Source organism: Hetaerina americana, unplaced genomic scaffold, assembly GCF_022747635.1.
Source record: "Hetaerina americana unplaced genomic scaffold, ioHetAmer1.1.p SCAF_3, whole genome shotgun sequence".
Classification (NCBI taxonomy): domain Eukaryota; kingdom Metazoa; phylum Arthropoda; class Insecta; order Odonata; family Calopterygidae; genus Hetaerina; species Hetaerina americana.
Genome location: NW_027286874.1, coordinates 48,440,511 through 48,455,661, shown reverse-complemented (window position 1 = coordinate 48,455,661; position 15,151 = coordinate 48,440,511). Strand labels below are relative to the sequence as shown.

Genomic DNA, 15,151 nt, shown 5'->3' with positions numbered 1-15,151 from the left:
TATTAAGGTACATGTAGCTAAAAGGACCAAAGTTGCCATAAAAAATACCACCCTTGTGATCAAATCCGGATATATCTCTGCATATGGTGAAAAGATTAACGTGGTAGCGTGATTAACGTGGTGGTGGGATATTTGTTTCATTAAAATCACTAGTTAGTAGTCAACGCCATTCAAAAATGACGTTGAGGTGTAATGAGTGCACTTTTTGTAGCGGAAAAGAATGCGATTAAAGAAAGTACTATTATGTTAATTTAAAAGGCACCTCAAATTCAAATCTACGAGACCCGCAGATATGGGCGCTCCCCACTTGAATATTAGCGCTTAGCTCGATGCATAGCAAAATTATAACTACAAGTATAACGTCTGTAAATGTTAATAAATAATATTTAGGATAATTATTGTATAGTTAAGTCGGTTAAAAATCTTAATTCCGATGAAAACCGCACTATATTTGTCAGGGATTCGTTACAGAAGTTATCACCGATATGAGGATGTAGTCAATTGATATAATTACTACCAAAATTCCATTAATATTCACTTATTAAATGATTTAGCATTTAAGTCGTCATCAAGCGATTTTTTTTGGAAATGAATTCCAGAAAGTTAAGAAAAAAGTCCAATTTATTTTGTATGTATTAAATGGTATTCAGCGGAATTTGGTACAAATGCAAAAAAAGTCTATAGAATAGTTCATTCCATGTAAATCTAATTTTTTCCTCTTCGTTTTACTTCAAGTTTGCTTATATTAAATATAAGATTTAAAGATGAGAACTTTAGGGAAACTGCAAAGCAATTGAAATTTTACATCTAAAGCGAGTCTATCCGAACCAGCGAATAGTTGCTAAAAATTCTACTACTCATAATTGCTGAACTCAATGCTAAGCAATCCAGATCTTGTAGCAATTTTAAGTTATTTTCAAGAGTATGAAATAAGCTAAATTGGTCAATTGCTAAAATTTACAATGCATTATCGGTTAATGGCGGAAAGAAATGATACACTGCTTGAAAAATATTCAAGCCGAGAAAACGGAGTTTTTAGTTAATAATTATGGCTGTAGGAACCCCTAAAAACTGACGCACAACTTAAATGATATACTTAGATGTGAATGAAAATACTAACCACTTCAAATTCCAATGACATAGTGATAATTTAGACTTAATGAATTTGTCATAATTTCATTGAAGATTTGCAATATGCCTACTCTAATCCTAGTATTAATATTTTTATGCAGAGAGCTGATGTTTTGTATCGCAAAAAGCCACGTTTTGAAACGCATCTAACCGACCACACTGAAGCTGTTGGCTCATCGGTGAAGTTAACATGTAGCGTTGTGGGCAGCCCTGACCCCCAAATTACATGGATGAAAGACGGCAAACTACTATCCTTGGAGACAATGCTCAAGGGAGTAGGTAAGTAAATTCGATTTTTAGCTTTTTCTACTTTTGCTTATCGAATTATCAAGCCTGAAAGCCTGAAAAGGCTTAGAGGTAGAAAGATATATTTGTTTGATTAATTTAGAGGAGAAGCTATATAATTTATGATACAACAAAGTAATTGTAAATTTTTAAAGTAGTTACCATTTTATCACGCTGAGTTTATGAAATTTATGTATTAAATAAATTAATTTAATTCGTGGAAAAATGTAAAAATAAGAATTATGCCTATGATCAAAGGGAAATATTTAATATTTATCAAAGCATTAGAGCTGAAAATAACGCATTATTTCAACATATTATGATGAAAGAGAAAGAGTTTTAACAGGTGGAAAAATTACGTTACAATATACATTTTCTCAGGATTCGCCACGAATAGTCTCAAATGGATATTAATAATGACCTTAAATGCTTCCAATTTAAATGCTATTTAGGTTCAAGCGGAAAATCTCGGCGAAAGTACAAGACCTCAGTAAAAGATGGTGGAATTGCAACGCTCACAATAAACGACGCTCAGTTATCGGACGAAGGGGAATATGCCTGTGTGGCTCGTAATGAACATGGCGAGATAGTCACAGTATCATTCTTGAAAATCTACGACTCCCAGCTCCCTGATGAAGAAGTGGCTACAGAAAAGATTCCTAGAACTAAAGAGGAGATTGCAGCTACGGCAACAGCGGTGGCTTATGCAGTTGCTAAAGAGGAAGAGAAAAGGGCGGAACACGAAATCCAGCGGCACGAGATGATGGCGCTAAGTAACGCTCGTCGTCGGTCCCTACCGCCCTTGTATAGAGCAGCTGTCAAAGCCGCGGACTGGGAGGATACGGGCCGGAGGCGTGGGCAAAGGTTCCCATCTCTGTCCGGTTACATACCCCCCGCGGCACCATGGGAGCCCTTGCCAAGAGATAGTTCTCTCGAGAGGCCCTGGCCAACGCACGAAATGGATGACCCAGGCTGGATCGAGACACCCAAGATGAGGCGCCGTCATCGAACTCCCGTCATCTTTGACTCGGGTTAGTTTGCCTGATGGATTCTATCTTCATTTCATGTCCATTAAATGCATTCCTCCTAAAAACTTAAGTAAAATGTGTTCCCTTAATAAGAGTGTGAAATTAAGGTAATAGTAAACCACAAAAATGAAAATGATGGCTTATGCGTTGAACAGAATTCCGTATAGTGGGGTAATGTTGCATATTTTATAGAGTACCCGACGTTAAAATATTTCTTCCAACGTCGGTAGTTCTTAAAATTTCTTTATTCTTCGCAATTTAATCAGAATAAAAAGTTGAATTTCCACACGTCTCTATGTAGGTGCATGATTATTTTTTTCCCAATTGGTAAAACTGTGATTTTGGATTGAAAAAAGAAAAGAGTGAAATCATAATTTACTTATCAGTATCCACAAATTCTATGTTTCAGTAGATATAGCTCTCAGGTATTTATTTTAAATTTATTTTACCAGTTTTCAGGATTTTATTATCTTTCTTTCCTTTTTTTTACTTAGGTATAGAATATATTTTAATAAAGGTTTAAGATAAGAGTGTCAGCTTTCCTGTCAGATTTCTTTCCATTAATTTGCTGTGTTTGGTATTATATTAAGTGAAACACTGTAACTGAATTTCTGTTTCCATCAGATTGCATCGGTTACTGCTAAAATATTGAATTTTCGATTTTGGGTATTCTGACGGAAACCTTCTCTTGGTCATGTTTAACCATCTACAAAACTATTCTACTGTACTTGTATATTGCTCGAATTGCCCGAAGAACTATTTGTTCAAAATTTAACTTTGCGAGTCAACTTCAGAGGTGAAAAGAGAAATTGATTTCATTGCATATACGACTATTATCCAGAATGTATTTGTTGAAAAGGTTTTCTATTGATATTTGAGGCTGAACAAAATGTTCTCGAACGCTCAATAGAAAGTTAGAGGATCCTTCATCCTTTTGAGTTTTATTAATTTTGGAGCTTATTTATCAACACATCAATTCTATTTTATAGATTGCTAAAATATCCTTCGCTTAAAACACAATTCTTTTCTGTTTCTCATTTATTGCTCTTAATTTTCAATCCGAATCGCCACCAAAATTCATTTTCATTTGCCTGTTTGTATTGAAGGGTCACATGAAAAGTTGGAGAGACTGTCTGGGACGCCTTACTGGGGTATGGCTCCAGATTCTTTGTCTGGCTCCAGGACGGACGGTCACGGACCAGCAGGCCATGGGCGTCGTCGAAGTTGGACTCATGGAAGACCTGCAATGTTCGTTGAACGCCCGACGAATGAATTGGATGTTTTAGTTGGTGAAGACGCTGTCGTTTCATTCCGAGTCACTGGAGAGCCAAGACCCAGAGGTAAGAAAGACGTAGGCGTGTGATTGTGAAAATATACACCCACGATCAGTTTGAAAATAAGTCGTGTTGAAACAAAAATTAAAAATGCAAGAGAAAATTATTGATGTGTTGGGTCCTTTATCTCATACGTAAATAAAAATTTATCCATGTATCTTTTCCATTAAACCTTAATTTGATGTGTCAAATCTTTCGTTGACCCACTTGTAATTTTTAGTTAACAGGTATAGGTATACAGGTAACAGGTACAGGTATATATATAAATAAATATATATATATATATATATATATATATATACCTGTATATATATTCATTCCCATTGAAATAGATATTAGGAAAAGGGGTAGGATCACATATTACAGACGAACACAGGAGAGGTGGGGAAAGCGGAAACGAGCAGATCACAAGTGTAAAAATATTTCCTTGACCGGGACTTCAACCACGGCTCTTTCAGACCGGTAAGTCGAAAGAGCCGTGGTTCACGTCCCGGTCAAGGAAGTATTTTTACACTTATGATCTGCTCGATTCCGCCTTCCCCACCTCTCTTGTGTTCGTCTTTTATATGTGTTCCTATCCCTTTTCCTTATATCTATTTCCATGTATATGAATATTTATTCGCCATAAGGCGAGTTTTCGTGTTTGAATGTGTGTGTATGTGTGTGTATATATATATATATATATATATAATTTTATCTTTATTTCTTCAAGTTCTTATGGGTTCCTAATAACACCATCCTATCCCCTAGAATTCTGGTTTAAAACATTAAGCCTATCATTTTGCGCCATTCATATTCCCTATAATTGATAACCTGTTTATTTAATTTTAGAACACACTCAGAAACTCACAAATATTTCTACGTTTATCCATTTTACTATTCTAAATATTTTAGTCATCACTCTAATTGCTTGTGTATGTTTTCATCTTTCTTTTATCATCATCTTGTGTATGTTTTCATCTTTGTTACCTGTCTTAATCACCTTGATCCCGCCTGATTGATATGGCCCTAATGAAATTTAATTATTTTGATATTAAAGTCTATCAAACGGGTCTTTATTTTTCACTTGAAGGTTAAAATGCGGATGTATGCTTGGGTCTTAAAATATTTGTAAATTATTTCGCGTTGGTGTTAAACATTTACTAATAAAATTCGTCACCCGGAAATCATACATGAACTCAGCATTATCTTCCCCTGTGCTACTGACGTGCTATTTCATATATTTTCAGTGACGTGGCAGAAGGGCACAAGAGACGTTACCGATGGATCGAGGTCTTTGAGAGAGACTTTGGACGATTATGTTCGACTGACCCTTAAGAGGGTCATGCCCGCAGACGCTGGGACGTACCATATCCTCATAAGGAATGCGTACGGCACAGATCGTGCGTTCTTTACCGTCCGGGTAAGTAGTATGGCAGCAGATGTGACATGCAGATTTTAGGGTGTGCATTCATTTGGAGAATAGAAAAAATAGCAATATGGAAAAAATCATTCAATGACGATTTTATCCAATTTAATGGAGAAACCAATCGCCGTTATTTGTAGTTCCTCTGGACTTAGTATATGCGACATTGTTTCTTTTATATTTAATTCAACCTCCAGATTTCAGCATTAAGGCAGATTAGAGATCTTTTGAACACGTTTAGAATATGTTCCGAAAAAGCAGGACATCTGAGAACTATTTCTTTCTTGCTGATTCGATATTTTGGAAATACGCATTTTGTCTGTTCACCAATTATCATATCTTCCAGTATACTTAATAACATGTTGTATAAAATGGTATTCACATGTGGGTTCTTAGTGCTTTTTCAATGTGGTCGCCATGGAAACGGCATTGTAGGCACCCGCTAACCCTTCTTTATGCGGCGAAAGCGAATCCATCCTCCCCTGGAATAGAAAAGGTTTCTAAAAATCTGTATATTTAGGAATAAAGCACAAGGAGGATATTATTTCGAGAATACTTAACAATTTCCTCTTGTAAAGGCACATAGAATAATTTAAAATAGATTTATAATCTTGTAATAGACCTGAGTAATTCAATGAGTAAATTAGTTATAATGTCCAACATACTCGTATATATTTCATTTATAATTTTTTTAAATTCCGTCTCTTCAAATAAAGACTAATAAAAATTTGTTTTTAAGTTAAAAACCTGCACTCAAATTTACATTTTTCAACCATTGACCTTTGTCGCAATTAACTTACAACACTCCACTGGCAATTGTATCCTCCTTGCAGGCATCTCAAAGTAAATAAAAAATTGAGATTGATATAAGAGCAATCCCTCTCTGCAATATAAAATTGGAGTCCAACAATATGAGAGGCGCAATATGCATGCGTATAGTTTACATAGTTGGAAGTGCAAATTGTAATAAGCGATCTTATGCACCACACAACACCATGGGACGCACATAGTGCAAAGAAATATTGAAGTAGCAATGAAAAAATATATAATTACAATGGAGCGCAAGATGTTTGTTAATATTAACTTAAGGTATGGTGTTAACTCACGTACCAGTTACAATCAGTTGGTCTAAAATTAAACGAGAATTTACTCTCTCTTTTTAATGGTGATATAAACAGAGGCACAGATAAACGTTGAAAATTACCGTTGGGTTGACGTGGGCATAAAATAAAATTCATCATATAACTTACTTCAATGCAACAGTTTCAGAGTGTAAAAATCATTCGCCTTGACTGGGATTCGAACCCAGATCCCTCAATATCCGGTCGAGTGCTTTAGCCACTTAAGCTACCAAGGCGTCCTCTTAAACTCTGAAATTTTTGGGGCTTTTAAAGGAACAAGCCTTTGTTCTTAAGTGGCTTAAGAACAAAGTGGTAAGCTTAAGTGGCTAAAGCACTCGACCGGATATTGAGGGATCTGGGTTCGAATCCCAGTCAAGGCGAATGATTTTTACACTCTGAAACTGTTGCATTGAAATGCACATTAGCGGATGACTCCGTTAAAAGTTACTGTTGCGGCATCTCCCGCAGTTTCTTTGGGATATAACTTATTTGATCCAAACACGAAGCATTTCTCCACGGGAGAAAAACAGCATAATGAGTGAATTACCTGAACATAAATTATTTTTGAGGTGAGTTGTTCCCAAAATCTGGTCGGGTGACCGCTATTCATATTTTAATGCCATAATCCATGAAATAGTTGTAAACGTCGATGATTCATAACTTCTGACAGGTCAGGCAAAAGGCGCGCTCTCTAACGCCTACCCGTGCCACGGAGTGGACCTCCAGTTTGGAAGAATCACAAGGCGAGCGCATCAGCCGTTCGAAGACCATTTTCAGGGAGACTCACCGCGAGAGATCGAGAATCAGAGGTAAGGATGTCATCTCTGTGTACTGAATGACAAAATCCCATTACTTCATAAAGACATATAATTTTTATTTCCTACCCTAAAGTGCAAACTAATATGTAAAATTGCGAGCCGCTCTACGGGATTTATTTTAAGAAAATAATTCGTGAGAGTTCCCGGTGTGCCATGCGTAATGCATGATTCTTCATTGCCTCCTTACATGTGCGCCCTTGCGCGACTGCCTTTCGAATTGTTGATGAACTTTACAAAACCGTCAATGATATCTCTTTACTTCACTTGAGGTCGGTTTTTGGAACCGTTTAAATCAGTAATCAAGGATACACCTCCGTCTAATTTTCATAAGAGATTGTTTAATAAAATCAGCTCTCATATTTGTTCGATATTAGTTGTCGTTATAGATAGATTTGAAACAGTCCCTGAAAACTAGTGTAAATAAATGCCGAATTCCGAAAAACTTAATATTATTAAAACCTCTCTGTCTGATACTATCTACCTCTCAATATTTCATTGATCAAGGTGTTTTGATTATTGTTATTAACGGTTTTAATTACTTCTTTGTTCGATATTTTGTCATAATTTCGGTACTTTTAGACGTACAGAATTTGTTGTTTGATTGAGTCTTCCTTCAATATAAGTTCAGCAACGCGACTTTTTTGAGTTCTTCTTTCCACTAACATTCTTCAAAATTTCGAGTTAAGATACAATTAAAAAAATTTAAAGAATGATTGCTGTAATGCGGGATACAGTATTAGAAGGGGACGCGATCGATAGATAAGGCCATTTGCACAATTTGGGATAAGTGGTTATTTAGATTGAGATATGATATTCAGGGAATAAGGGAAGGGTCAAGAGAAACCCGCTGTTGGTCTCATGATCCCACTCTAAACGAAAGGCGTCAAGGGATCCACAGTTTTAAACCCTATCCGGCGGGTGGCAACCTCTACAATAAGCGCTCTCTATAAAATATCAAAAGTCGGGATTCCTCCAAAACATTTTGCCACCACAGGAATTTAAACCCGGGCCCTCGGAGAAGGGAAAAAATCACCAAACTGATCCTCCTGCTGAAGATAAAATCTCAAATCATGCATATAAAATCATACTTACCTATTATATCATTTAATACATTTAATAGTCACAATGTCTTCCGTCTCAGAATTCCTGTTTGATTGATTCTATCGATAGTAAATGATGGACGACTCGAACGGCATTTTACGATATGGGGAACTACCTCAATGCATGTGTGTGTGTATATATATATATATGTATATATATATATATATATATGTAATGTATATATATATATATATGTATATATATATGTGTGTGTGTATGGATAATCACAGGCTTATACAGGGTGCGGCAACATATGCAACTTCCTTTTTTCAAACTCAAAACGCTTTCGAAAAAGGAAGTTATGCTGCTGCACCCTTTATATTTATACGCATTCATATATATATATATATATATATATATATATATATATATATATATATATAGTGTGTGTGTTTTTTTTAATGTTCTCTTACTTACTAAAAGACCGTATGTAACATAGTGGAAATCAACTTTCTCAATCGTAAGCCTGAAGTTTTTCACCTGCGCGTTGGCTCCCTGACTCAACTTGGCAACTGGTAGTCATATGCTTGGCACTAAATGCAGGGGAGACTTATGCTCGGTTTCTCATCATTCCTTCTCAACCCCAATTCCTCACGATTTTGCAGTTCTCCGACTCCCGTGAATATATTCGTTTTTCTCTTTACTTACAGAAATCTATTATTAAAGTCTACATATTTACTAACTAGCCGTTTCTTAGCTGACTGGTTAAGTCATATTTTTACATGATGACTTGGCACACATACACTTCTATATCTAGAGCATTTTTATTGTTAGCTAATATTCTCCTGAAAAATAGGTCAATTTTCTAAATACGACAGTAAGACGAGTGTCAACTGTACGTAGGATAAAAGTTGCTAAGTATTTTATAAGACGTTAATGAGCAAGAGCATTTAGTTTTGAAAGATTTCCACACATGTTTCAATTTATAAACGCTATATCTCATTATATTTTTCATTATTTTTGTCCAAAGCAAAATAACATTTGAACAGAATTGGAAGGTTCGTAAAAATGAGATGATTTTTTGTCTGGGATCAAAGTTGAATTAAGTACAATGGAATTGAAAACATTCCTTTGTAATCTAAGGGTCACAATAAAATATCTAATTCAATTCTGTTAAATTTTTAATGGCTACGGAGAAGTTTTTTTGTTTATATTTAATATTCTATACGAGATCTTCAATTTAGCGATGTCAAGGAGTACATAAACATTGCAACACATGAGGTAAGGTAACAAGATAATTTTCAGTTAAATGTTACCAATGATTTAGAATGTAGTTATGCTGTCGTTTTGTGTTCTCCTGCTATTGCCTATCAATCGATATTTCAAGTCTTGGTTTCTTCACTATTATAATTTTGTTCCTTCTCCTTTCTTTATTTTTTGTTTTACCCGTGGAAAACATGAATCAGTCAGTAAGGAGAAACAGTTTATTCCTTTCTTGCTTGTATTTATTTTTCCTTCATCTGACTCTTTTCCCAATTTTTGTATTCTTCTTCTGCCTTTTACCACTTATTTATGTTGTTTCTTTTCTCCAGCCTCCTCTCCCATTGCCTCCCGATATGCTAGAGTAGTAGTAGTTTTGAGGGGAGGCGACCGACAGCTAAGGTCATTTGCGCCATAGGGGATGGATAGGAAAGGATGAAGGGTGGAGAGAAACCCGGCGTCGGCATTAGCCTACTCTTTACGAAAGGCGCCAAGGGGTCCGCAGTTTAACGTCCCATCCGACGGACGGCGTACTCACTCAAAGTGCCCTCCACAAAGCACCTCAAGTAGGGATCGAGATACCTCTGAATATGCTAGAGTCTCCACATTCCATGTCCACTCTACTCCATATAAATTATTCCGCGATCGAACGCATATAATAAATTCATAAATTTATTTGGCGATTACTTAACTCTTTAAATGGGTTATCCGAAGTGGGGGAATTCCTCCTCGGAAAAATTAGATTGTCTTATTTTCATTTGTCGAAGGAAACAACGGCTTAAAGATGGCAAATGTTTCCAGATAATATGCAAATGAAAATAAAATCTTTGATGACCACTCTATTTCGGTGATATGAGTGAGATTTGAACAATACCCTACGGCTATTGTTTTTTTTAGTACGACTTCAAAGAGATCAATTCTCATAGCGTAGTTGCCTCATCTCCCATGACTTCTCTTCCTTCTCTCTTCGAGCTCCTTTGTCCTCTCTCCGTCTCATGCTTTAGTCTTCCTCCTCTTTCCACGGTCCTTGCTTTCCTCACAAACTCCTCTCTGTCCACTCCCCCTCTTCATCCGCCTCTCCTTAACCTCTCGCGATGCTGGGCTGCTTCTATTCCTGAATGTGTTACTCTTCTTCCTCTCTCTCTCCGCCCTCTGCGGCCCTCGCCCACCTCCAGCGTGCCTCGCCGACCTTCTGCCGCCTTTCCACCTCCCTCCCTTCCCCCCCCCCTTTCCCGGCCCCCCACCATCCTACGCCACTCTCCCGAATTCTCCACCTTTCCGCCACGGTTCTTGAACGACGGTGGCGAGGCAACACCCACGCCATTTCGCCGCCTCGACTCCATCCCCCAAAACGACTGGTTTTAAGGGTCCGGTGTGTGTCTCTTTACACCTCTTTTTCCAGCCTTGTCACTTCCGCTGAAAGAACTGTTTCTGTTTTGATTATCTCATAAATTGTTATTCCCTCCGAGGAGGTCAGTGAGAAAGTGTATCCACTTGACGCAACGATTAAATGGCCGTAACTTCTACACTTCTTGAATATGACATATATTCTCGTTTACACCTGATATTAACTGTTTTTTGACTTTTGTATTGACATTTACAGTAATGTTGTGCGTTCAAGTTTAGTTGAAACCTATTTCACTTTGTTCTTTAATTTATGACATGTATGTAATTGTTTTTGCTTAAATTATCAGTTGAGGAGCATTCGACTGCAGTGTGATAGAGGAGATTATATTCTTAGGAAAACAGAGTTTGGACAAGCCTCTGGTGACGACAGTTAAGTCAGTGCGTCCTTAAAAACCATCTAATCATGCATGCGTTATTTTTCATTTTCAATGGGGTATATCCTACTGTCTAATATCTCCTAATGCCCAATATTTCCTTTAGGTCTCATTTCGGTGTTACAAGATTTAGACTTCATGAGTTGTCTATCATGGACAAATGTCGTCCATTTCTATTGACAGAAGTTCTCCTAGGGATTTTTACTAAATTTCCTTTGCATTACTTGCTTCAGATCAACTATTCGCTAATATACGTCCGATATACTCGTGTTTTTCTTAATAAAAAGAATTCTTAAAGGTGTGGCCAAATGAATTTCACGAATATGTCTCTCGGTTATTTTGCTCAATTATGAGAAAAATACCTATTGTAAGTGTAATTCGTTCGTAGTGCGGTATCTCATTACTTGACTTGCGATCCTTACGGTCTCTGCAAAGTTTGATGTAATTTTTGACCTAGGAAAATCTCTTTCGGGCTTTTATTAACTAAAGAAAACCAAGTCGTGATAAGCCGGGTATTTGGGGCCGCTAGTTGGTGAAGACGTTTCATACTGGAGTGAAAACATTTCGTATTTCCACGTTAAAGTATTTTTACCGCAGTAAAATGAACCTTGCGACGGTGTGGGTTAACGTGGTGCCCATGTCTTGCGTAACCGTTATTAATAATCCGGAGGAGGAGATTTGGGGAAAAGCAGCTTTGAAATTTCGCTGCACTTGTGTTCTTCACGTGAGATGCAACAGTAGTCGGGTGAGGAATGAAATGGAAAGGGGTGAATTTTGAGCGGGAAATCGTGAGGATGAGCGGGACGGAATGAGTGAGGGGACTAGATGTGGAAGAAGGGGTGGGCGCGATAATCCTCAAGGAGTAGAGTTGGCGAGGGGAGTCGGGGGAATAGGGTAGAAGAGAGAAAAAGAGAGCGCGCACGCGTCTTTTCTTCTCCCGCTGCCACCGGTGGGGGTTTACGCGCTACGGGAAAGGAGTGGGACCCTGGACCTGAGGCACTCAGTGAGAGTTTGGGTACGGCAGGGGACGGAGTGAGTGTGGGTAGTGTAAGAGGAGGAGGGTGAACGGGCGAGTGAGGGAGCAAAGGAGGCGGCGAGGAGGGAGAGCAGTGCGTGCGAGTGAGTGATACTGGAGAAGAGGAATAGCCGTGTGGGTGTGTGTGCGTGTGTGTATGCGTCCCCGTGTGTTTTCATCGCCGTTGACATAAGCGCACCCAAGGGGGAGCAATGCACCTTCCCGCGATGGAGGCGACGGAGGACGGCTGCGTTGTAGTAATGGGATCCCTGAGGTTGCCTTCCCTCAGGCTGAGGGAGGGCTGGGCTGCGCACCACATCCTCTTCCCTCTATGCCCGGACGAGGACGAAGGTGAGGGCGCTCGGTGGCTTCCAATCAGTCTTACGGGACGTGCGTTTATGAAATTGGGTGGCGAATGGGGTCTAAACCCACCGCTGGGTTTATAAAGGTTCTTTTTTTAGGTCAACTCCTTCTTCTTCTCCGCACTTCCCTCGTGTTGTGTGTTTCTTTGGCATTCCTGATTTTCTTCATGCGCATCATACACCGGTCACTGATGGGCCTGCAGCAGTCAAATATAAGTTTTCTTCAACACGAGAATAGCAACAAATATTTTGGTTACCTCAGTTTTAAACTTACTTAGTGCATAATATCTCAATTTGGATTGTCGAATCACAGGGAAAGCATTATCAAGGCTAGTGCTCCAACTAGTGGTACGTTTTTGCACCTGATGAATCAACTGAATTCTGTAAAAACACGATTCCTAAACCATACAGGTTATGTTAGTTCTGGCTATGGCTGCCCAACTACACCAGTAGACCACAAAATATAATATATATTTTATCACCGAACACTTCGAAAGGCCAAGGATTACATTATTAATGTGGCATTGTTCATTATTTAGATCACTTTCGTTTCTTAAAATAAAGACTTTTAGGCATCGTACATATATTTCGAAATCACAGGACTCAAGCCAGACTAAACAGGTTCTATGCTCTCAAATGTCAGTGGTTGGCAATAGAGCACATTAAAATGTAATAATTATATTATTTTACTCATGACTTAAACTCTCTTTTCTTCTCATAATTCCAGAATATTCATGAATAATGAATTATTTTATCTAAAAAAGGGGCGGGAATTTGTACTTTGAATGATTATTGAATTGAATGAACAGCTAACAAATTACCTTAAATTGTCAAACCTTTCCACGACATTTTTCATTGCTCCCATTTAAGCGGTTTTTAATTTAAACAGATCATCCTCTAGAATTTCTCTACTTTAATGGTTAGTATGGCAGACCACGCTATTATTTTAACGTGTGAAAATAAAAATGTCTCTAAAGCTTTGTGCGATGATACAGTTTTTCTTTCCATAGATTATTCATTTAACTGCTGGTATTTTATGCCTAACCGAAAATAACATGGGGATAGGATTGTAGGACAGTGAATCCAGGCAAAACATACGAGCTGCCAAGATTATGAAATCTGAAGTCAATCCCTAGTGATAGTGGAAGTGGTTCGGATTTGGTGTAGCTTATTATAAAAGATTCTTTCGATTCCTCCAAAAACTTTCTCTTAATTCCTCGATAAAAACGAATTCAAGCGGTGAAGTCATATTCCTTGTAATAGATTTTATCAATATTCGGCATATTTTTTTGCAGAACTACACAGGATCTATACTTTTAAACGGTACTTCAACCGTGTATTCATTAAGTCCAATTTTCCCATGGAATTGATATAGCACGATAGTTGTTATTTTTATGATTTTAACGTATTTTCTCCATATTATTTTATATCAGGATATTATAAAATGAATGAATTTGTGGGCTGATTCTGTAAATATTACTTTTAATTCGCACACAAATTTTAATTCCAAAGGCACCTATGATATGATATCCAAACAATAACCTCGACCCAAAAAATAAATGCACTGAAATTGCCTGTACTAAAAATCATGTGTTGTAGGATTCTTAGAAAAACTTAGATAACATTCATCCGACCCGCATGGTAAGAAAAGATTAGAAATCAATTAACATGCTGATAACTTAAACTTACCACTTAAATTAGTGATATATTAACACCCCTAATCATATGAAAAAGTTCGAAAGCATTCCGATGCAATGAGGGAAACAGAATAGCGATTTGATAGGTATTAATTATATATTTTCATTTGCTCATTTCGACATTAAATGCTGCGAAGAAGACAGATACACAATAATTATATGCTATCAAAAAGATATTCGTCGTAATGTCTGTAATTTTCACAGCTGCATAAACGCATACTATGTTTCATTAAACGTGAGTAAAAAGAACATTAAGTTACATTTCTTGGGAAGTAAAACTTAACCAATCCGATTTTGTAATTATTCAAATTATGTCATCCATACAAAATTAGTCATTTCAATTTTTATTTGCTTTAAAATAAATTTTTTGAAAAGTCTCATTTCCTTTGTTATATACGCTTTAGATGAATTAAATATCTTAATTTTACATTTCCTGTTTTATTCAAAGAACATTGTTTTGAATGTGACGGTTGCAGTATTAGAATGTACAAAAACAGAAAGGGAGTCAAGTAAGTATGGGGTGCACTCCTTTGGTTCCTGAAGTGAAAAGAACGTCTAATGTAAGAACATTATTTTTTCGTAAAAAGTGACAGTTTTCGAGCGTTGGGTTTCATGATAACACAAGCCGTTATATTGCAAATAATTAGAAATATCAAACATTTGCTCATGATTTTGTGACATTTAATCTATAAATAAATTAGTTTTGGCCCAAGTATTATTTTGCGGACGTATCAAGGCTAAGGGCTTTAGAAAAAATTCATTTTCATTTCGTGCAAACTCGAGAGAAATGTTAAAAATGATTTGGTTTATTTAAAAATATTTTTTAATTCTAGTTATTAATTGTATGCATTAAGGTCTAGATTTATAATATCT

At 37.0% G+C, this 15,151-nt stretch overlaps 1 protein-coding gene across 1 annotated transcript in view; it reads left to right on the top strand.

Moving 5' to 3' along the window:
* LOC139690900 (titin homolog) overlaps positions 1-15,151 on the top strand; it is a 370,135-nt gene that overhangs the window by 90,208 nt on the left and 264,776 nt on the right. The window contains exons 15-19 of the mRNA XM_071588519.1: positions 1,233-1,410; positions 1,869-2,447; positions 3,551-3,784; positions 5,008-5,180; positions 6,975-7,113. Of these exons, the coding sequence (XP_071444620.1) occupies positions 1,233-1,410; positions 1,869-2,447; positions 3,551-3,784; positions 5,008-5,180; positions 6,975-7,113 (1,303 nt within the window). The remainder of the gene's footprint in view (positions 1-1,232; positions 1,411-1,868; positions 2,448-3,550; positions 3,785-5,007; positions 5,181-6,974; positions 7,114-15,151) is intronic.